This window comes from Malurus melanocephalus, unplaced genomic scaffold (genome assembly GCF_030028575.1).
Source record: "Malurus melanocephalus ecotype Western Australia unplaced genomic scaffold, MMel_1.1 scaffold_53, whole genome shotgun sequence".
In the NCBI taxonomy this organism is placed as follows: domain Eukaryota; kingdom Metazoa; phylum Chordata; class Aves; order Passeriformes; family Maluridae; genus Malurus; species Malurus melanocephalus.
In genome coordinates this window covers 2,713,664-2,738,086 of record NW_026623285.1, presented here as the reverse complement: position 1 = coordinate 2,738,086, position 24,423 = coordinate 2,713,664, and the positions used below count along the sequence as shown (strand labels likewise).

Genomic DNA, 24,423 nt, shown 5'->3' with positions numbered 1-24,423 from the left:
TTTTTTTTTTTTTTTTCCTGAATAGCAAATGCATAACTGTCACTTTTTTGATTCAATAATCTACACTCCACGCACTGAAGAGAAGCAGCTGACTTTCTACCCTGCAGTCACCAGGGCTACAACACAGCACAAGATGAACAAAAGTCTGTACAAGATAATGAGAATCTTCAATGGGAGACCTATGGGAGTTCAATCAAGTCCTCACTGTGCTTCTTTCCCATCTCGACGTTTCTTTTCTGGCACGGCACTAACAATAGCAGTATCATACCCTTGAAACTCCTGCCCAGGAATAATACCTTGATGCAAACACTTCTGAGCTCTGAGGGGCAGGAATGAGAGGGAAAAGAMAATGCAGCAAGTGAAGAGAGAGCAAAATCAAAGGAATTGCCAAGTGCAGGTGCTGTGTTTCTATATGCATATATGGGAACTCAGAGAAGAAAGTGTATKAATTCAATTTAGCTTTCTATTTTTMCAAGTAAAAAAAAATCAAGAAAATATGTATCACCTCTGAAGGGAGGTTGTTCATATGTCCATCTTCAATAGCACTATATGACTTTATTATCTCAGAACTGTGCAGCCTTCCTGTCATCCTCATAGACCTTAATAAACCTTGAAAGCACAGATTTAGCTGGGAACTCAATTTAAAAATGGGTATCAGAAGCTGGGTTAGGTAAGACCACCACACGCAAACTTCTCTTTCRTGGAAACAAAGGCTACTCAGTTTACTGAAAATTGCCAAATAAAACCTTTAGACTACAGAAGTAAAGCAGGACTTCCATTCAGTAGTCAGAATCTGCTTCTRTGTAAAAATGCTGATTTACCTTGATTGCATTTATGTACAGAATAAATCCCACTGCTTTCAATCTTCSTCAGAAAAATGAAAGAATTACTAGCACCCACCCTCAAAATCAGCTTTAAGCACAAGTTCCCCCATACATATAACTATATATAAAGTATAAAAGCAATCTGGAAATAACTCCTTGAACAAAGGGAGGCACATTTTTTTCATTCTTCTCACACTATGTATATAGAAATACCAATTTATCTGTGAAATTTTTATCATTTAACTAGCAACTGACTGAACCTCCCTGGATAATGTGATTTCCACTTTTCCTGCTGTTCATGAACTAAAAGATTTGCTCTTCTGAGAATGCACACAAAGCCTCTCTACTTCTCTATTGTTCCTCCTATTCCATAGAACATCCACTCCAATGTCTTTTAGCATCCATGTGTCTCAAATCACCACAACTTCAGTATTTTTCTGTAGACGGGGAAGATACTGTGTTTTTTCCTGAAATGAAGCTCCAGATCTGTCAGACCATCCAGGTGCCTCAGAATCTAAAAATCCCCTCTTGTGCTCACTGCAWCCTTTACCCTGAAATAATAATTTCTCTCCTAACCAAATTTACCACTAGGAACAAACACAAGGAAACAAAGTTAAAGCAAGATAAAAGATCAAAAATAACATCAGGGTCTCTACATCAAAACCTGAATGTTGGACTGAAATTGGAAATAAACCAAAAGCCTGCACAATTGATGAAGCAGAGGCTTAAAAATATCAAAGGAGCCAGTAGGTCTGTTTTGTGCCGACTGCAGACTCTGTAAAAACTTCAAGGGAAATTCTATATATTCCAGAAGGCAAAGGTGACTGAAATTCAGTTKGGATTAGCTTTCCTCTCCTGCTATAAATGGGTTTGCTCACACAAAGTCAAGCAGACCCACCTAAAAGAACTCATAGCAGTGGAAAGAACAGAAAATCCACAGGTGGGGAAGTAAGAGTCTCCTGGTGGCAGGAGCCCAGAACAATCAGCCCTGCTCTCAGGACACGGACACTTACAGGGTTTTTTTTTTGCATAGATAATGCCTTGTGAAGAGCACTTTCATCACWCTCCATATAGCCCTCACAATTTCCTTGCTGAAAAAAGAGCCACCTTTCCTAGGCAACCAGTTGGCTTCATGCATCACTCCCCAGACACTGAGCAAGGAGARAGATCTGAGCATTTGAATCATTTATGGACTCTTATGCTACCAGACAAAAACAAAGTACAAAAATGAGGAAAATTACATAAGGCAAATTACAGCTCTTCACCAGTGAAAATACATTTTGCCTCAAAGAGCATAACAGCTTGCTTTTACTTMTCCCATACAGAAGATAAATTAAATGGTTTCTCCCTCTCCACTAAAAGTACATGGCAGCTTTCAATTCAAATGTGAGATGGTAATTTTTTGGCTCAGGAAAATGTATTATTGCCAATTTCAAACCAAAAATGCTGTAGCAGAGCAGGCATTTCTGGCTGTTCCAGAAACCACAGGGAAAATGCTGAAAATCACTAATGAAATTCATAGTTGTATAAATTGTGACACAGCAGTGAATGCCAAAATTGTTTAAAACTCATGTCACATTGATCAGGAAATAAGATGTATGGTAAAACAACCTAAATCACTACTAATCCAGTAATCTTAAAAAGCCAGCAGCATTCAATGACATCTAATCTTGATGCAAGCTCAAAGAGAAATGAAACCCAGCACAGCTCTCTTGGCACGATACAAAGGCCTTTGGAAACTCATGTTTGAGAGACTTTGCATACTCCAGCCTTGAATTCCAACCTGCCAAACCTGATTGCCTCTCCCCACCCCACAAAAWCCCCTTCCTTGTACACTTAGTCTAGTTTTACATAAYTTCTTACAATGTTACAGCATTTTCTTCAAGGTCTGGAGTTAGCTGTGCTTGGGTTTGAGGTCAACACTGAGAAGAAAATAAGTCTTGTTAAAGTGAACGAGCTATCTGAGCTAATTCAATATATTATGTTTACATAATTTTGAAGTTTGCTGAATTTYAATGCACTGGGATTTGTGGCTCCTCTTCTGGCCAGGATGGTTTAGCCCTGGCATGACATACTCCCACTAATGTACAGATTATTGTATTAAAATCCCACACCACTCTGCAAGAAAACTCATCACAAAACTGCTGGGAATCATGCAGGCAGGAGGTGAGCATCCCCTAATGTGACAGATTCTCGTTGCAAGCATTGACATCCAAGCCACACCGCGCTGAAGATTTGAAGATACCCTGAAGAATTCTTTCTGCCTGAGTACTACCACAGAAACAGGATAACCCTAATTTCAGAAAAATTTAATTTCTCTTCAGCTTCATTGCACAAGACATATTTCCTTATCCAGTGGCCASAGCTGAAATCTAGAAATGCTGGAATGAAAGTTTAGAAATCCCCCTAGGACAGCAATTCTCTGATTCAGAAGGGCCAGCACAGCATAAYATTGTGTACTGGGGGCCTGTTTCAGCCAGTCCCTTAATACATCCATGATGAGAATATAAAAGGGGAAGGGAAACAATAAGGTGGGCAGCTGCACCTGGTTCTCTGTTTTCCAACACACAGAAAGAACAGAGAAACAAGATCCACGAGTTAATAACATTGGTGTGTTTACTCAGAGCAAGCAGTCAGGCATTTTCCCAAAGGAAGTTTAATCTGATATATTTTCTATTTGGAACAATCCTAATTATTTTTCAGTAACTCTGGTTGACTGGATATAAATATGTTTTTCAGCTCTGTTTGACATAAAGAGAAATAGAAGGGTTGGAAGAGAAGCTTTTAAGACAAGCCCAGTAAAAAAYAGACTGTAAAGAAAAGGAGTTTACTGTCCCTGTTGTTTGGCTTTTGGCAGATTTACCATAAGCCCACTGCAAACTTTATACYTACAGTCAACAACCAAAACACATTAGGGGAAATTGCAGGACCCCATAAAATGGAATGAAAGAAAGCTACACTGTATTTTGTTACTCCTATAAAACATTGTTTTTAACCTCCAAATTTTTTAAAGCAAAATTCTACTTAGATCAATTAACATGTCTAAAATTCTCTCCAAATAGTACAAATTATTTCCCATCAATGATCCTTAAGGAATTTAAATTGGGAGAACATTCTGTTGGAAGGGAAATAATAATCTAGCATTTTTTTAAATATTTTAACCATTTTTTTTTTCTATTACTTTATCAGACTAATACTTTCAAAGACAAGTCTTGGTTTTGCAAAATGCTTCATGTCAAAAAGTCTGCTGCTAATTTTGATAGTAGGAGTAGCAGCAACACAACATCTCTGGTCCCATCCCAGGATAGGCCGGTTATGGAAATTACAGTGCACCTACATAATGAAAAGATGGTCTTTCCTCCATTAAGACTTTCAGCCAATGTCACTCAGTGTGACTGATCCAACAGGATTCATATCACAAGCCCATCCAGCATGTGCAACTTCATGGATATGTTCCTGTGCTTTGATTGTGTGATGAGGGCGGAGCAAAGGCAGTCCCCAGAAAGAAATCAGCGATGCCCACATTCCCAGAACACATTCCACCCTCACTGCCCCTGCCTCCAAGAAAGTAGCTGGGAGCAAGATGTCAAATCCATTCAAAACACCAGAGGGCCAATGACTAGACAGATCTCTGCAGAAAAGGATCCTGCCATCGTCACAGAGCAATAAATTAACTTGGATCATTTGATGCTGTCTGTAGCAAAAACTGCCAAACCCAGAATGTCATACTGAGGTACAAAACCAAGAATGCAGCCACCTTAGAGTAATCCTCTCCTTGCAATGTCCACTCAGAAAGCCTCTAGATGGAATATTGACTGTTGGTTTGGCACCACATCTCAAGAAAGACTGAAGCAGATAAATGGAGTGAGCWGGGATTTAGCAGCTATGAAAAGACATGAAGAAAGACTGGCCTAAAGAATAGAAGAGAGAGAGGGGCTGTAGCAGACAGGTACAAAAAAAGGCTGCTTTCCAGAGGAAATAAATGTGTTCTTTGTGCACTGACTAGATCTGACAAGAGGAAATAGGCCTAAACTGCTAAAAAGAAGACAAAACTTAGAAAAATGTGAAAAAAAAATTAAATAATAAATGAGCAGAGGCAATAAAGAAATCTTCATGAAGTCCATTTCAAGGCTTTAAGAAGAGGATATGCAAGCATGTCTTCTTGACATGGAAATGACAACTCTTGAGTTTCTTCTGGGCCCAAGTTACCCCAGTCCAGCCTATTCCTCATCTCTGCCAGATCATTCTCAGGAGATGGGATTAGCAGGGAGCAGACTTGAATAGACTGTATAAAACACATATAAAACCACAATAATACTCTGCCCACCTCTGTGAGGCTCTCAGGAGAGAAGGCAGCACAGAGAAGGCAATGCACTGAGTGAACTGTTGTGGAGGAGAAAGCCAAACCTTCAGGTGATAAARTTGTCACCACTCAGCTAAATAACAGGACCCGGTTCAAATCCAACATCATAACCAAGTGCCAAATCCTGTTTGGTATCTTCTAACAAAATAATGCTGTGGAAAAATTTACAGCACCAGAGAGAAGGTAGGAGTGTTCTTCACCATGAGGAAGAATGTAAAAGAATGTAAGACAAAAGTGAAGAGCACAAAGAATGCTTTTGTTAACTGCTGCTCAAAGCTGYACAATTTCTTTGCTCTGGTGGCATGCTGTAACCTACAGAGAAAGTGAAATGCATAAGGATTCTTTTGCAGGATGATTACATATAGCAAAGTAACACAGGAAGCTCAGAATATGTGACTGTTACTGTGGCCCTTGCTGCAGGTTGATTTCCACTCAGTCAAAGCTATTCCCATCATTTTTGAAGACAAATGATTTTAAAATAATTTAAATCACTTGTTTTTTTTACTTGCTTGTACCAAACTTTCAAAATAGGTGCTTCAAGTCATCCTTTCTAAGCATACTTTTAACTAGGGTTTCTTTCCCTTCTATGACCTTGAGCAAACTGTCCAGCAGCCAATAATCAATGTACCAGACAAAACACTATAAATTCCAGAAAAAAAATCTCTCCAACATGRACATCTCTATTGCTACTAAGCCAAAATTTATTTGAGTATATACTCAGCTCTAGGGGAAAAGATCAAGATTGAATAAGAAAAGAAAATCCAAATATTTTCTCACCCAGTAAAGAAAATAATGGTCTCCTGAAAATGAGCTATAACAAAATGAAATAAATCTTAATCAAGAAGGCTGCTGCTAAACAGTCGGGGGAGACAGGGTCAGGTTCAAACAATTTCAACAGCAAAAGCAGGAGTCATCTATTTTGTTATGCAGCTTCTATTCACTCAGTAAGGGCATCATTAAATGTATAAGGAATATCGATGTTACCGTGAATGCAAGATGAAAAATTTGAATATAGCACTTAGACTATGCTCCTTTTTTTTCAAGAATGATCTGTTGAGTCATTTAAATGGGAAGAAAAATATCCCCAGTAGCAGCAGATAAATGCAGTAAGCCACATCAGTGCTCTGGATTCTTCTGTAGCAAGTGAGAAGCACTAAAACATTCCCATGAGGCATGCCACAGCAGTCCACAACTCCAAAAAGATTTGTGTGACTGGCTGATTTGATCATTCTTGTCTGTAGCTATATACATACATGTAAGGGAAGGACAGGAAGGAAGACAGAGATTTGCAAAGTTTCTGTATTTATTCATGTTAGGAAACACAAATTCATCAATTGCTCAATATTCCGTGTTCCTGGGGTAGGATAACAATACCCTTGTTTTGACTGGAGTAGAGTTATTTTTCTTCACAGTGGCTGGTATGAGGCTGTGTTTTGGATTTATGATGAAAACACAGTTGATAACAGAGAGAAGTTTTTGTTATTGCTGAGCTGRGCTTGARYAGAGYCARGGCCTTTTCTGCWTTTTGTACTGTAACACTGGTGAGTGGCKGGGAGAGCATGGGAAGAAACACAGCTGGAACWGCYGATCCCAACTGACCAAAGGGATATTCCAGACCGTGTGACATCATGCTCAATACATAAAGCAGGGAGMAGGAGGAGAAAAATTTGGAGTTTTTCTTCCTAGATGAACATTATGSATGATGGGTCCCTGSTCTCCTGGGGATSGCTGAACACCTGCCTGCTCATGGGAAGGGGTGAATTGCTTTGCTTGTCTGTGCAACTTTTGCTTTCCTCACTAAAGTCTTTATCTCAAACCATGAGTTTTCTGCTTTTTACCCCGTCTGATCCTCTCCCCCATCCCGCTGATGGGCAGTGACCGGGTGGCTGTGCTGGGCGTGGCTCCTGGCTGGGGTTAAACCAGGACAGTTCCTCACCTTGGAACTTGAAAAAAAATACCAGACACAAAGTATCAGTTGGAGAGCAGAGACAGCGAGCCCCCYTTTACACATTATTTAACCAGACACAAAGAATACGGGCCTGAATTGGGACAGGTACATACATCTGTACAARCACATAACTTTTTCACCTTCATGTAGGCTTATTGATAAACTTTATCTAGGTCAAGGCATGAAASCAGCTTTCATTTATTTTGGCTTGAAAACTGCTTATATTCAACACCATGTCTAAATAAAAAGAACCARCTTAAAAGAGTGATATGCAACAAGGATAAAAGGAAATAAAACTCTAGGAGAACAGCAAAATCACAAACACAGACACATCACCCACTTCCAAGGAGAGATGGAAAGCAGCGTGAAACTTTGCAAAGGTTTCAAGCAAACCCAGAGGGATAATTAGCATGTTCATCAGTCCATAAAGACAGCTACCTACAGTTTGTGCTCATCAAACAAGTCAGAGCCTGCCATCATGTCTTCCAAAAAGATGGTTTTAACTTTTCCATTTCACAGTTATCAATAAATGCACTGACTGGTTCATACCATATTCCTCTGATGAACACTCRTCTAATTTGCAAATCATAACCATTAGCAAATCAAAACTGAGGAAATTCAAGTGAAACAGATAAACCTTTTCTAGCTTTGTTTGGCTGGAAKTACTTAAATGAAATATTTACTATCATGCCTGCAGAATAATTAGGAAGCTTTCTCCTCCGTTCAGTAGTCAATGGACTGTTAAAATGAGAATGATGTGGCTCCATCTGAGTGCTCCACCACCTAACTATTGCAGCAGAGTGAGACTGCAAGACTCACAGACTCCAGAAGAGATGAGATTTCCTGTCATTAAAATGCCTTGGAAAAAAAAAAAAAAMGGGCAAATTTCTCKGATACGATRAATGCAAGGGAATTTTGGGCAAGCAATATTCCTCCTGTCATTTCCTTCAGCTTTAAACCACAGGCATTTTGTGGGGCAAAATTCACTGTGGAGATAYTACAGAAAAATGACATTGGTTATAAATACACATTTCAAATTAATGTAGGAAAACCTGCAGGTAGCCTATTTAGAGGGGTGCTGGCCACAATGTACTTTGACATTCCATATTCCACAATTTAACTGAACAGCTTTTCTGACCTTCAGCTATTCTCAGCCACCACCAGCACAGCAAGGCTTTCTGCTTCCTTGCTATGGAAGTTCTTCAGCTGAAGAACTTTCCTACTTTTGTCAATGTCTATTCAAAATTGCTCTTYAGCTTCATTTGCAACCCACAGACTACTGCTGTGTGCTCTTTGTTTTTTTTTTGTTTCTGTCATAAAGAGGATTATAAAARCACAATTAAAGCATCAGCAATATTATAAGACTGAAAATATAGGCTCCATTAAGTCTTATATTTACAAACATTTTCATTAATGAAAACAGTTTTCAGCACAATTCTACTCATTTCTACTTAATTGCTGGCTAATGGGGTCTCTTGGTGTGTCACTGTGTGTGCTCTGAGGTTTCTTTCTAAGGGAAAGATAATATAATATTCTGAATTATCTCAGATAAGCTCCCAGGACTGACAGTAAAAGACACCTCATGGCAGTGTCTGACTTTTTGCAGTAGAGTGATTTGAACAAGTGCCATGAAAATTCCCATTTACTCCCATTATTTACCACCAATTTTATGGCCAATTTCAATGCCCTATTACAGCTCTCTAACACTTTACCACAGTATAAAAATTGTTCTTAGAAAGATGAGGGCAGAGGGAAAGAGGAAATATTCAGCTTGTAAAGGTCACTAAGTGAGCAGAATAAGGGAACTCATGGAAGACTTATTGCAAGGATTAAATACTTATTATCCAGTCAGATAACTATGCAAACATCTTACTAAGGCAGAATTTTAACAATCTTGCTCAAGCCTGCCTAATCACAAGCTTTTCCTAATGTACAAATATAAAATATTGTTGTAWCTGAAAGAAGGACTGATAAAAGTAACTAGAGTTTTTTCAATAGTGCAGTTGTTGGAATGATACTCTTCTAATTGCATTACTCTTAGCTTGAATGCCATGCTTCAGAAGAAACTTTGTGGAGAACTGRATGAAGAGTAATTTGCAACAGTTCAGTTTTGGAGATGTGGAATAATCCTGCTGGTAATGCAAAAGATGGCAACAGCTTTACAAACCTGGTAGTGACCATTTCAGCAGCTATGCTTCATGAAATGCCACTATCCATATGCTTGTTTTGATAAATCCAGGTGATGGATACCCAGAAGGTCAAAATAGTTTTTAACCCTGGTTAAAGACTCTCAGCAGTACACTTTAATATGGCATCATTATTTTAACCTCTTACAATCACTTAAGCAAAAGAAATAGGGATTTTTTTTTTTTCAGAGAACAGTCTCCCTTTTGTAATCATGTTTATTTTCAGTCAAGAAACCACACTCAATTTTTATGTTTTAAAGGCAGAAACAATAATTTCTATCGCTTCTGACACAACCTATTTCGAATGCAGAACGACAAGGAAGGCAATTAACTCACATTTTTCTACATAATAATATAAGTTAGGGCTCTAAGGCTTTGTCTACACTGGGGAAATTTAGATGAGTTTCTCAGGGTTGCTGACACTGGCTTGGCCAAGGCACTGTTAGGAATGTGGAAGGTCTAATGCAGACAAATTCACCAGGCTCAAAAATTGCCATCAGCAATTAAGGCTTACTTGGAACAGAATGGGAATACCATTCACAGGTATGAATATTTCTGCACAAATAATCCAAGAACTCACGGGTGAGACTCATTCCCTCTTTGAAAAAAAAAATAAATTTAATGTGCCTATTGTTTAGCCAAAAATAGTCCAAAGCTATGTCACCATCCTTCCATAATTCTTTTACTTTGTTAAAGCCTCCATTTCTTAAAAGATATTTCAACTTTGAATAATCTACTCCTGAAATACTTCTTAAAATTAAGAATCATTTGACATGTTCCTTTTGAATAAAAGAAGGAAGTTGAACRCTTGAGTTATTTTCTGAGAAAGTAATTTTTTTCATCAGCATTTCTGTAGAATAAACCCTAAAAGATCCTTTATAATACAACCTCCTCACAACATGGATCTGGTTCTTTGGGGCCTATCACCACACCACTCGATATTTAAAAGCTACTCCTCACCTGAACAGCACTTTCAAACAAAACTTTTCCTATTTAAAAGCCAAATCATTAAAACACTGCTGGAAGGAATATGGTTACAAATGAGGATATTGGCAGAAATCCAATGTTATTGGGAGGGTAGGATATTCACACTGCCCGCTGCCAGTGGTGATTAATTAAAAGACAGTGGATACCCAAAGCCCGAACAGTTCATCCAATAAGATTCCCATTGCAGGAATGACCTGCTTTTGCTGACAAGATATTTATGCAACCAAAAGAAGAAAAGGGAAATCATGATAGCAAAGCTCAAAGACACAAAGATRTAAAGATATATTCATGTTTTATTTACAGTCCCAGTGTTTAGTCTGGTGGTTTTACATATCAGGAGAGGTGAATTCTGTCTCCACAGTATTGTTAATCAAGAAATCTGCACAAATTAGGCAGTAGAACCRCAGAGATCTGAGCCTAAAACCCCTGTGACTGTGGAGCAACAGAGAAGTAATGGAAGAGCAAATGAATGTGGAGAATGCGAAAGATGACAATGGCAAGGATAGAGGAATGATGAAAATAGTAAGTAGTGAGAGGAAAAAAAAAAAACAACCGCCAATCCTTGTTTATGTGTTGTTGTTACAGATCRGGTTTGCAGCAATTGCTTCAATTTCCTTGAAAACAGTGCAAAATTTGACAATTATGAAACACATCTTCCTATAAGTATGAAGGATTTTGAATTTTTTGCAATTTGTAGACTTGTTTGAAGTAGTTTGAATACTAAATCACACAAGAGGACACCCTCACCGAAGTCCAGTTCCTATGATATGGACATGGAGAGACAAATCTTTTCTGTCAGCCACACATCCTGCTGGCACCTTCTCTCCAGATGCTGGATGAGCATCATGTTGTGTACTAAATAATGATCGTATTTCCAACAAATGCATTTTCACACACAACAAAAAATTAGATGTTGAGATTTTACTATGTAACTGAAAAACTCAAGATTAATAAGACACCRTCTTAATGAAGCAAGCCTATCAAATCATCAGATGACACTGAAATCAAACTAGAATAAAGAAAAACAACCTCAAAACACCCACCTWACAGACTGTGTGCTAAGAAAAAGCTAATAGGTGCCACAGGAACAGAGTCCTGAATTTGCTCTCKAAAATAATCTGTGATGCTCTATAAAACCACTATGTGTGTATAGCACTTTATAATATAAATCAGTAATACGAACCACAAAGAGAAATCCAGGTAGCAGGACATCCCATCTGCCCCACTTCCCCAACTGTTTGCAAAAATGAAGCACATCAGCAGTGTCATAGTGGTTTTTTGGCTCTTGGGTCAGAGAATCTGTTTCTGGCAATCAGCCTGTGAGCACATACAACTGAGCTACACAAAGATTCAAAATCCAAGTAACAAGAACCAAAGATCAGATTTGTGGGAATTCATACTGCTTTATATGCCTACTCCTAAATAAAGTCTCTGTTTTCAGCTGTTTAGATAATTAAAAAATAAAATCAAAACAACTCAAAATAGGTCTCTGCAGTCCATGAAGTAGACTGAGCAGAGCAGAGCAGCTGAAAATGGTTAATTAGTCAGAACCAAATCCATATTATGYGAAACAGACTTCTTCTACTCATTTTGTTATATCCTGCTTTGTCAATTATGTATTTATTTCATTAATATGATCTTAGATTATTTCTGCAAATCTTTGGAAGTGACCTGAACAGGAACTAAATAAGCATGGTCTTTAAACACCAGCTAAAAAGGATGACTTCAGCTGTACATAAGGTGCTTTTGAGTTCAAGGAAATAAGTTCAATACAAAGCACTGGTAAAGACTTCACAGCTGMACATTCACTCCCCTTGTGTAGATAATCTTGTTTCTAGAATAAGAATACAACTGCTACACACACCCCTTTGACTATTTTACCTTGATGCACATTTTCTCTCATTGAGGAAAAATAGGAAACACTTAAATTTGAGTTAGAATAATATATTTTGGACTTAAGYTACACAGATTAACTTGTGTTCCCACAAAGATGGGTTTATACTGTGGACATGGGTTCCTAAGCACTCAGTGCTTATTGATCAGGTTTTCTAAAGCCAAGTTCTTTCTTAAAGTAATCTCAATATGAAATAGGTAAAATAGACAACCTGTTATCTCACAAAAAAGAAACTCCTCTAAGGCTGTGCTGGAAAGAAATGAATTACTTACCTTAACTATTTTCAACTATACCATGACTAGTTTGATACCTATTATGTGATGTTCATTTTGTAAAAACCTGACTGCCCTCTCCTTTAAAGCACACCAGCCASAGAGACCTAACTGTCCTTTGGTTTGCATGAGGATTTCAGAGAGGAAAATCTCGCTAAAACCTGTCAGCACGTGTGCACTGAAATCCCAGAGAGCTAGCACGTGCTCCTTCTCCCCAGGCATCATTTTTGACAGGGAGAAAGGATGACACAAGGGTTCATCCACTTTGCTGTTTTGCTTGTCCTTCTTGGCATCTTGTATACGTGTCTTGGGACCATCCCAAACTGACAGGACTTGAAGACTTCCAGTCTGAGGCCAAGACCCTGCTCTCCCTGCCCTGAAAGTGGTAGAGGGCACTTGAGAGAAAAATACAAAAATGCAATGCGCTTTTAGTTAAGGCTCTGAGTGGACTCAGGTGAACTGTACTCAATTCTTGGCTTTGCAATGGATTTTGCCTTGCTACAAAACCTCCTGCCTCACACAGAAGTGTTTTGAGACAGTATGTTAATGTTTGACAGATGGTAGGACTCTGTTTTCATGGGCACACAGTGTGGGAAGCAGGACAGAGCTCAGGATGTCGGGAAGCAGAGCTACACATCACACCAAGGAGCCGCAGTTTCCATCTTCCTGCACATCATCTTTTACACCCTGTGCAGTCACTTCATGTGTTTAGTATTCCCACTGCTAAAATCTATTTGCACGAGGTTTGTCCCTGACATTACAGAAGATAAAGTTATCACAGTTTTATTGATTGAGCAGAGACATCTACATTATGTTTTCCATTACTATTATGCCATGCAGGCTGATGAACTGACATACTAAAGCAAGTAGAGATTGAGAAATACAGAAAAAGAAAATAGGGGGATAAGATGACTCAGCCAAACCTGCAGCCCTGCAGATTCCTGAATATTCTGTACTCTTTAAAGTTTCTGTGACAGAACAGAGCTCCCTGGCTATCATTTCAGTATTTCAACTTGAARATAGTACTTGGCAGAAAGCATTTAACAAACAGAAGTTACATGCCTCATGTTGAAATGTATCACACAGACCTTATTATGCAGATRCAGGAAGAAAAATACACCTTCATTTTGACAAGGAAACTCAAAACTTTAAGTAGTACACAGAAAAGCACATAAACAATGATTAATAAGCACTTGTCTAATGAAGGTGCTTCTAGTGGTAGAATGAGGCTGCTGTTCCTAATTAGAAAATATAATCCAGCTTTAATTAATCAACTTCAAGAAAAATGATAGTATAAAATAATGGCATAGCAAATACTACCTGCAGACTGTACAAAAGGTAWTTTGGTAATCATCTGCTGCTGACAATTCATCAGATATAACAAGGTAGAGCAAAAGAACTCACCTCCCGAGGACAGATAATTCTCTTGGGACGTGGAGCCTCTTGTTGCAATTGATACACTGTCAAACACAAAAAYGTACAGATCATTAGAAGATGGCAGCATACACAAACTTTTATTCAGATGAGTCTTTTTAGCCAGGGGCTGCAGAGAAAAATGCAAATGTAAAGAAAATGACAGCAAAGCAAGGTATTTCAGTGTGCCTAAGTCATTTATATGAAAATCAGTTGTTGACCTGCAAACTAACTCCAGTGATCAATGTTTTAACTGTTAAGAGTATTATCCTTTTGTACTGCTTCTTACATTTCTATACCAGGGAAGAACAGCCAGAAAGACTTGTTAGGTTTGTCTCAGGATAAAATCCCGCTTTTGCATATACCATGCTGTAACAACCCAAGAACAGATTGTTTACCAGCAACACCAGCAGTTTTTTGGATAGGCCGAGAAAAAGTTCAGTGCCTTTGAATGGGTTCATCAAATCTCATAATTTATTTCAAGATTTGCTGGCAATTGCTGAGCAGCAAGAAAACATTCCTTCCAGAGCAATTATACCCTATTCAAATGGCCCTGGATCAATTTTGCAAATCTTCTGAGGGCTGGAGGAGAGAGACCTGAGGCTAGGGGTACTTGCTGCCTGGCCCCCAGACTSTTCACTGCATGTATTTAATGAGATCCTCTCCCTCCCTTCCACTCCAGAGTCGTGAGAAGAAGCTGACATGCAATGACAGTAATCAATTCCAGCACAGACAGACTGTCTCTCCTTAACTCCMGTAAAAATCCCAAAGGTTTGGATTGCCTCCCTCGAGAAAGGCCTTCTGTATGCTGACCTTCTTGTACTCGGAGAGATTGTGTCGTGTCTATGAATTTTTTTAAAAGAACTGAGTTTCCAGGATTCGTTTATTCACAATGTTAGCAAAGCTCAGAACCATGCCCTGAAAGGTGGCAGATTATGGGAGGAATAGAAACATCTGTAGGTTTGATAAATGCAGAAGCCCTGCAGCTGAAAGTGAACTGAAAGGGAGGTGTTAGCCTTCAGCACCTTTTCCCACTTCTACACCTTCTCTTTTAATGGGGCTGGAAGCAATGAAATCTGGGAAGTGGGGAAATCCTCAGCCTGCATCCAAGTTGGTCCCACAAACTTGATGGGATGTGAAAGTTTTGGGGCTCCTYTCTGCTCATGTCAAAGTGGAAAAATACATAACCTCTTTTTTTMCCGACCCAGCCTTCATCCCTGGTTYTTTGAAGTGGCACAGAAAGACAGTTTGTGATTTCTTATACTCCCTATCAATTTTAATGCATATGGATGTGATCCGGCTCTAAATTTATACTAAAGCTTTGGATTTACTCTGCATCATTCAGAACTGTCAGATCTCCTGCCACTTTTGTGCAAGATCTATGATAACTTGATAATATTTTGATAGCTTGATGATAAATATGGTCTTTCTTATCTCTATGACCAAGATTCAAAGACCTCTACTCTTTTGAGATCAAMGGACTTGTGTTTCCAAATAAAATATCAAAAAACACATGAAAATTTTGTTCAAAAATCACAGATTTTTTTCTTAAACCTCTGCTTATTCTGGACCCCGAGTATCATGATTTTAAAATTAAGTTCTGAATGTCTGAAATCAGTATACCCACTGACTGAGCATGTTACTGATGCTTAATACTAAACTCAACCAAGAGGAAAACAGCAATTTTTCCTTCTCATTTCCAGTGGAGAGAAGGAACTCTAAGGATTCAAAACATAGCAAGATTATGATTGCTTCTCATTTAAAGTAAATTATCTATTTCCCCAATTAATTAATTTGAATGTGAACTGAAAAATCATACTTCATAAAAATTTTTCTTTTTCAATAATCAAATCTTTTAAACATTAACTGACACAGAAAATTAAGCTAGTGGAGCTGTTTCTAAGACACCTTTGATAAGAATGAGGCAAAACAAGTTRCTCTGAAGAACATATAGGAAGCCTATTTTGTGATGTGCTGCATTTTCGAGAAAGGAAAAAAACAAAGATCTCTCTAACATGACCAAAGAGATCTCTGAGGCTGATAACACYGAAGAAGCAATGGTGGGGCGAAGAGTCAGCATTTCACAAAACAAAGGAAGGAATGATTAACAGGAAAAGGTAGATACATGAAAGACCTGAAAGTAAACACAAAAAACTGGGTGCTTGTAGGATGTAGTGGGATAAATCAGGGATTCATGATAAATGCAAGACAAATCATCTTAAYAACTGTATTTTGAATAGACTGGAAAAGGTTGCTGTCATTCTCAGACAGAGGCCAGTAATTAATCTGCACAGTAATATGTGAGAAATGTATCTGATTTAGAAGTATATCAGAAGAAAACATAGTAAGATTATCACTATACAAATAAATAATTACAAGTTATATGCTAAATATGCTGGATGAGAATATGGCCCAAGCACAACTGAGATTGTGAATGGTGGTAATCACAGAAAGTGTCACAAATGGGAAATGGTTTCCTCTGAAAGATAAAGAATCCAGATTTGGCCATATTAACTTTAAATTGATAGAGATTAAACCGACAGAAAGACAAACCAGTGGAACGACTGGAGGGAGAAACAGACCCATTAGATGGAGGGAGAGAAGACAGATTGGGAGCAGAGAAAGGACTGAAAACCATCGGTGTCACTGTGGTAAGGGACTCCAAACAGCTCAGTGGGAGACAAACAACAGAGAAGAGACAGACAGACAGACACACAGCTGCCAAGGATGCCCAGAAAAGACACAGAGCAAGGAGAAGGTAAAACAACAGTGRAAGTTTAGTTAAGTGGAAAACAAGGCAAYGCAGTACCTCACAGACTAAGGCATTAAGGAGCAAGGCCAGTGTGACTCTACCAAAAGCTGTRTTTTCCTTTAGCAAGGTCTCTGCTSTTTCTGTTTCAAATGATTGCTATGAGAAAGCCTGCTAATGGGCTATGAATACAAGTGCAAGATTATGGCTAAGGTGACTGGAGAAAAATGTGCCCTACAGCTAAGTTCCAATGAGCACAGACACCTCATTAAGTGACCTCATTTTCAGAAGTGCTGAACATCCTGCAGCTCTGCCTGATTTCATTACACACTGTTTCCAAAGYGCTGGGCACTCGCACTGAGGCTGACATTGCTGAGACCCCATCGCAGTCCAGGGGATGGTCAGAGGTTCAGAAGGCACACATCCCTCACCCACTTGCTCAAATGACAAACAATCCTTGTCTTTCTGCCTATTTTTCCATTTCTGAAAATCTTAAAACAGAAATCAACGTATAAGACTATGGTGAAGTGAAAKAATAGAAAAACACACTCATTTAATGCAGTGGCAAGCAGTGATTGACACCTGACCCAGTCTCTTCCAGCATTTAGAACTGACAGGCAGGTTACAGACAAACCCACTGTGATCATGGAAAAATGACACTCGAACATAATGATGCATTATTATTTTAGCCCTGAGAAAATTAACCTTAYAAAAAGTCAATTGCATGCAAAAAGAAAATGTATTATTACTGCTCAGAGAACAGCATCACACTGGGAGTGGTTTTCTGTTCAGCATCAGATGCAAATGAAATGCACAGTATTAATACATACTAAATATCAGACAAAAGTGCAGAACTCCARCAGAAAAATGCAGTAGCTTTTATCTGACCCTTGAACATCTTTATCAGTTTCRTACTTCAGATAGTTTGCCAGCATTCATAGTATCATAATCACATTGGAACTTACAGTGTTAACAAAACTTTAATTTATTATTKAATAACTTGAGGAACATTTCTTTGAGATGTAAAGTAGCTGGTTAGAATATATCTTTCTCTCTTTTGTTCCCGTTAGAGCACGAGTCTTATCTCCCAGGGATGAAAAAGGGAAATTCTACATTACATACACTGCAATATGTTTTAGGAAGAACTGTGTCATTCGAAAATCCAATCTGCCTAAGAAACAAAGGGATGACACGCAAAAATCAACACTTACTCCTTTTTTGCCAGGGAAGAAGGGCTATCACCCATTTCTTCATACTTTTCTCATTCTGCAGTGTGTCAGGACCTCTAGCTTTCTCCTTTAACTCACCTATGATGAGTGTTCAGTGATGCTCCAGCGGAGAGGAAAAATTCCTATCATTGTTTTTATAAAGCATCAAGGAAACATACTGCCTTCTGTCTCAGAATGTCTCGCAGAGTTCCTCAGTTTTACCTCCTCAGCCTCATCTCAGTCAGGCATTTTGTCCATGTGCTGAGCCTGAACAATGTGAGCTGTCCTATTTCTGCAGGATTACTCACATGCTTAATTAGGAACCTAAGTGCTTGGCTGAAACAAAGACTTAATTTCTAACAAAAAAAGAGTCTCGGACACTGTGCTTATTATTTGATGAAGGACAGAAGGCAGGGAAACTTGGTGAGGAGCTGAAGCATGGCATCAGCTGATGCTCTGTGCCTTGCCACTTTGCTTCCCACCAATATACCGATCTTGAATAATGCAAACAAACATTGAGGTGGCATTGACACATGGCTGACTCAGCACACGCCAATCTCAACAGCAGTAAAAGGAGGAAAGGAGTGGTTTTAGATCTCTTCAAAATGCAAGCACATACGTGCTRTAGCTGGAAACCAACCATGACTGTGCTGTTTCAGCCAAACCAATTGCCTGCTCCTCCCATGAAGCAGGTGAGGTGAGCAGGTTCTCCTCTAAGAGGACAGTGCAGCACGAGAGCAGGGTACCCACAAAGGTGGCAGAGGCTCAATCCCTGCAGGTTTTCAGGACTCAGTTATGTAAAACCATGGMTCCAGAGCCAACATTAGTCATGTTTCGAGTGGGAAGCCAGATCAGCTCACCCCAGAAGCCCTTCCAACCTACATTCTGTGATTCTTACCTCTCTTTCTTTACTGCCTCAGTGACGGTAAAGGCAAAACACCATTTTTGACAAGACTCCTAACACATGGCAGACTACAGAAAGAAACCTGTTATTGGATATTTATTTGATCTGCTGCTGAGGTAAGAAGTCAAACAAACACACTGTCTAGAGTCTGCTGGCAGCTAGAAATTTTCCAAACTTTCCCCCAAGTTCCTTCCTGTTGATACAAAATTATTCTTGCCATTTCTTTTATTTTCTGTGTCCCAGGGCTACCAGAAAAAGTCTGAAAAGCTTTGTGACCTGTGAAATCTATGTGAAATTCTAACAATTTTTCATAAGCAAGTGCGGATCTTCTGCATTAGAAGTGTCCATGTTTTCCAAATTTAGATGAAATAAAATTATAACAGTATGTCAAATCAGTAATGCTTCAGTTCTGAAAACTGTTGCACTTTGATCAGCATTTTTCCATGGACATGTGCAATATTGTTTATTTGGATACTTTGTTGGCATAARCAGGAAAATCTGCCTTTGTTTAGGAGCTAGGATTGAAGCCTTGATCATGATGTCAATAAAAGGCAACATAGTCACCTAAATTTATCCAGSACTTAAAAGAAGAAATCAAAACTGTATGCAAAGTATCTTACTTTAGTTTGCTAGCAAACTGTGGAAGTCACTGGGTAAAATACACTGAAAATGATTGTTAAATAGGCAGCAAACACAAAGTGTTAAGCATGAAATATACACATAAATTAAAACTGTCATGAGACAGGACAGTAGATTGAAACACAGACAAACACTACTGCTGGACATAACCTCTGTAATTGATTCATCAGWTCAGAATTTTTCTAGCTGGGTAAAAAGAAGCACACATTACTACGATTGCAAAGAAAAATGTGTATCTGTGGCTAAGCTGTTTCAGCAGTAAATCTTTCTAAGCTTAAACTGTTTTCTGTGTTTTGGAACTGTGTAACTTTTTCCAAGGTCACTCATGCATGGAGTTCAGATGCTGAGGCCATGATTTTATAACCACAATACTGGCATCCTACATACAGTAGGAAATTATATATTCATAGACTATTCATCTGTTCTGRTTTTGTTGGGGGTTTTGTTAGTTTTTTTTTTTCCATTTAAAAAAAATGTTTCCTTGGACTACATGTAAGCTATCAAATAAAAGTAACCAAACCTTTCCACTGCATGCAGTGATCTCTCTGCTGCACAAGCAGTACAACTAAGAGCAGGTAAGTAAAGGTATGTGCTTATTTCCTGACTTCTTAATGAAATCTTCCTGCTAAGAAGAAAATACCTGTCATTTGGAATGCTGGTCTTCTCAGAATCAATGGGAGCCTTTCCATTGATTTGGAGTAAAACCAGGTTCCTCTTTTAAAAAAAAGTCACTCAACTGTCACACACAGTCACTCAACTGTCAACACACTCAGCAAAGTATGCTGGAATGGTCCAACACAAATGGATGTGCTCCTGCTGACTTCTTAGGAGGTTTCCCTCATATGTTCAAAATATTACAGCAGCAATAACAACAAAAACAAAAAGTATCTAGAAAAAAGTGTTCTGAGAAGCAAGTTCTGTAATTTAATGGCATATTCAAACTTTGGTTGAAAAAAATCCCAGTCCATTCTGGGGCAGAATGTCATTCTCARGTAACACAGAGGTGATGTCTTTGAAGTCAGCAAGACAGCTTAATGTGCATATAWGTGAAGTCAACAAGTTTATTCCAGTCTTTAAAATTACACATGTACATGCATGCAGCTACTGTGATCACTGTCTTTTTGTAGTTGCATTTTGGTAATGGCACTGTGCTGAATTTGCCACAATAAAAGAGACAACTTTTGCTTAGGATAGTTCCGTATCTGAAAACAAAAAAAATAAAACAGCTCTCTATACMCAAAGCTACATTCTTATTAAAGTTCCAGGAAGGCTTTAAAATAAAAAGATCAAATTTAAATGCCATCCTTAATAAGGGATTTAAAAGCCAATATTTTGTCTTAGATCTGTGCCACTCTATTAGAAAATACATTTGGAACAAAGCAAAAGAGCATAAAATATGCACTTCTGCACTGCACTCTATGTAAATKATTTTTCTGAAGGCAGACAGGAAGGTTCAAAGAGCTGATAATGCTGTCTCCAACTTTTAAACCACTTCAGAAATCATCTTCTATTGCTAAGGATCAAAAATATTATTATCTTAAAGTGATTTGGTGACCCATATAAAAAGACTAGTCTTCTCAAGCCTGACCTTCAGTAAACACACAAAGCATTAACCTCTACCTCTGAAATCCTTCCTGAAAATCTCAGCAGAGAAACCATGAAACCCAGSAGTAAGGCAATGGAGGAAATCTGGCACACATAATCCTTGCCCTTGCTCCATRGAAATCCATAAAAGTTCAGGTTTTKCTGCAGTCCCATACAATAATTTGTGCAAGCACCTCGTACATTTATGCCTTTCTTCCAAACAAAAAAGAGGAAAAGACCTAAGAACGATTGACACCTTGGTAAAGCATTAAGATTATCCAAATTTCTTGTATACTCACAGTATGATTTCCATATTGGAGGCTGGTACTCTTCAGCATCTAAAATAGAAACAAAAATGGGGAAAGAAATCAGTCAATTGGSCACTGGGTCAAACTGTCAGCATGCATTTTTCTGCTGAGAGACCTCTACTTGTCAGCAAAATYCACATTTCTTTCCCAAGAGAGATGATAGCCTATTTACAGTACAGTTTGCTATGTGAGAGAAGAATACAAATTTCAAACCACTTGTGGATCCAACAGGCTTTTCCCAAATTATTCAAATATAAAAGAAATTTTTTTAGCAATTTTCAATACTCACCAGTATTTTAAAAATAATTAACTAGACTGGTAACTACATTATTTATTTTCTTTACCTGGCTTGATAAACAGACAAATCACTACTGGTTTTCAATGAGGCTTCTAACCCCACTAGTAAGAGTTGAGAAGGAGCATCAAGGAATAACACACACTGACTAAAAAAATGAACAGCTCAGGCTGGACTGAGATGCACAGACCTGACAGTTCTTCTTGAACCCACTAGAATATSTAATTGGCTTATTTTCCAGAAGCTGAATCAACAAAAATGACATGAAAAGGATAGAAAAARAAAAGATTGCCAGCCTGCCATTATAAACAGGTTACATTATTGACTAAAGGGGCACAGAGAGTTGGTGTCTTTTGTTAGTGACCACTTCACAGGGAGATTTCCAGCTCTCTGCAAGAAAGTCAATGGCTGCAACATGCATAAATCCCAGCAGCAGCCAGGCTGGAGCAGAAGGAACAACAGCAGCGACAAAGGTGGGGTACTGAGTCCTAGTTTGTCTCTGAACTGTCATGCTGCCAAACCCTTTAAAGTCATTTACCAGGGGTATGTCATTAACTTCTCAATACTGTKCAGGTCAATTAAGGTGTTTGTTATTTACTAAACTTTCACTTAAGTTATGCTAATATAATTCAATTATAGTTGCACAGCTCATGCTCCTTGTCTATTTACATGCACACAACTACTTTAAATATATTCCTGCAAAAGTCTGTTTACTAGGAATGTTAATCACTAACTACCATCTGCCACTTTTAACTCTATTGTTTCAAAAGAGGATAAATCTAGCAACAATCACAGTCTGGAATAACACCTTGCAACAAAATTTATAGATATATCGATTGAGAAATGCATTCAGTTTCAGTTTCAGCTGAATCCACCTCACAACTTTGACAMAGTTCAAAACTCTCGCAGACTGACAGAGTTACACTGTGCTGTGGCAATCCAAGACTAATTAGCTCACAAGTTCATTATGCAGAAGACTTATTTTAAATTATAYGAAACTATTCATGAGACGAATGAAATTTATTCATACAAGAACTGACTAATTTTTTCTCTTCTCAAATTATAATAGTAATATGTCATTCCTTTTTTTCCCCTATACATCTGTTACTTCACATACAGTTTACCGTAACACCAAAATATTGTGTATTAAATTCTTCTGTCAATACTTCTGTACTACTACAAGAGAATTTCTGAATTTCCTTCATCACTTAACATATTTTTTCCAATAGTAGAAACACTGAGATAATGTGAGTATCTTTTTATCTGTACTTGGGAACTTCAGATAAGGAATTAATAGGAGGGAGAAACAATGAAAAACCAACGCGTATCAGTTGTTGCTTTAGTCTTCCGAATTAATTAAAAAGTACACAGTAAATTCAACAGTGCAAGCTGATCTACAAGCGGCCATAAAGTGCTTCATTAGCTGGAGACAGACTGATGGTGAGGAAACACTGCAGCCGAGATGGAGAATCACCCAGGAGCGAAGTCATAAAACAAAACTCCCAGTGATTGCATTTGATTTGTCACCGTTATGAATCTGTCAGCCCCGGAAAGAGTGGACAGAACCATTCCTCAGTAGCTAAAATAATTCTAAAAGACAGCACATGGAGGAAACCCACCAGCTCCCCATGCACCCTTACAAGGTACTGCTACACCCTGTGTGATCCCTTCAGCTGAAAGCATGTCCCTAAATCACAGGGAACAAAATGCCATCGAGGTGATAGCATTAATAAAGCTTATTGTCAAGCCATGATGCGTTTGATGGCATCCACTTGCAGGGAAATAAGGAACAAATAGTTTAAATACAACTTGGAGACCAGAGTCACGGTTGAAGATCAGGGAGATATCTAATGGAATCCAGACAGAAACCTCTTGCTTCCTTTGTGGCAGAAGGCTGCTGGGCCCCTGTTTAGACAACTCTCATCCTTGTATGGTAAAATCTTAGGACTCCCCCATCCTGGTTGACCAAATTAGACTGAACTTCAGCCCTTCTGAAGTCAGAGGTCAAATGAGGCAAATCTTGCCTGAGCAGACTGGATTACCACTGCTTTCCTTTTTTGAAATTTCTGTTCTTCTATATTTTATTAGTCTYCTCTATTACACAGCAGCTCTACTCACTAAATTGTGCTGCACTCTCCATTCCCACACTTAATACAGCAATTCTGGCTCACAGAAGTTGCCAATAGAAGTTTGGCTCAGTTACTACAGAACATCTCAGCTCACACAGCCTGTGATTTCAGTTCTGCAAATGGTAATGGTCTCAGCAAGGACAACAGACCTCAGCTCTGAGCCACTTAGCAAAAAGCAATCAATCAATCAATCAATCAATCCATCAATCAATCAGACTTGACACAAATGACAAATGCTCTGCATTGATGCCTCATGAAATGATATTCCTAGTAGAACTTTGATCATAATGAYGATCAGAACTGTGACTGGCAGCACRGGGAAAARRGTTCAYKGAGGAACTCTCAGGTGGTAAGACAGGGTCTTTCCYATTGCTCTTTTCTTGAAAGGTTCATATATTCTACAGTGACTTCTTGTCTAGATTCAGAAAATGTGCCATCTAAGGTTGAAAACAGTTGTCAAAGGAGAAACTCAGATCACAAGATGAGTAACAGCTCTGAAAAACCCAACAAAATATCCCAAGGTCGTCCGTGACATACTGTTCTGAGTGTCAGTGTAGAAAGGACTCACTGCAAAAGAATTACAGAATGTCCAGTTTAGGTAGTTTTAAAATTATTTTGAGTCTTCTCATAACTGCGTTATAAACGACCTTGACAAAACCAGAAAATTTTAGAGTATTAGTGGAAGGACTAGGTCTGGCAAAAAAAGCATGAGAGACTTCC

General features: G+C 38.5%; 1 protein-coding gene across 2 annotated transcripts in view; it reads right to left on the bottom strand.

The window, feature by feature from the left end:
* CHN2 (chimerin 2) overlaps positions 1–24,423 on the bottom strand; it is a 157,597-nt gene that overhangs the window by 70,766 nt on the left and 62,408 nt on the right. For both annotated transcript variants that reach the window (XM_057365517.1, XM_057365516.1), the window contains exons 2-3: positions 21,271–21,309; positions 13,879–13,934 (exon numbers count right to left, since the gene is read on the bottom strand). In XM_057365517.1, the coding sequence (XP_057221500.1) occupies positions 13,879–13,934; positions 21,271–21,309 (95 nt within the window). The remainder of the gene's footprint in view (positions 1–13,878; positions 13,935–21,270; positions 21,310–24,423) is intronic.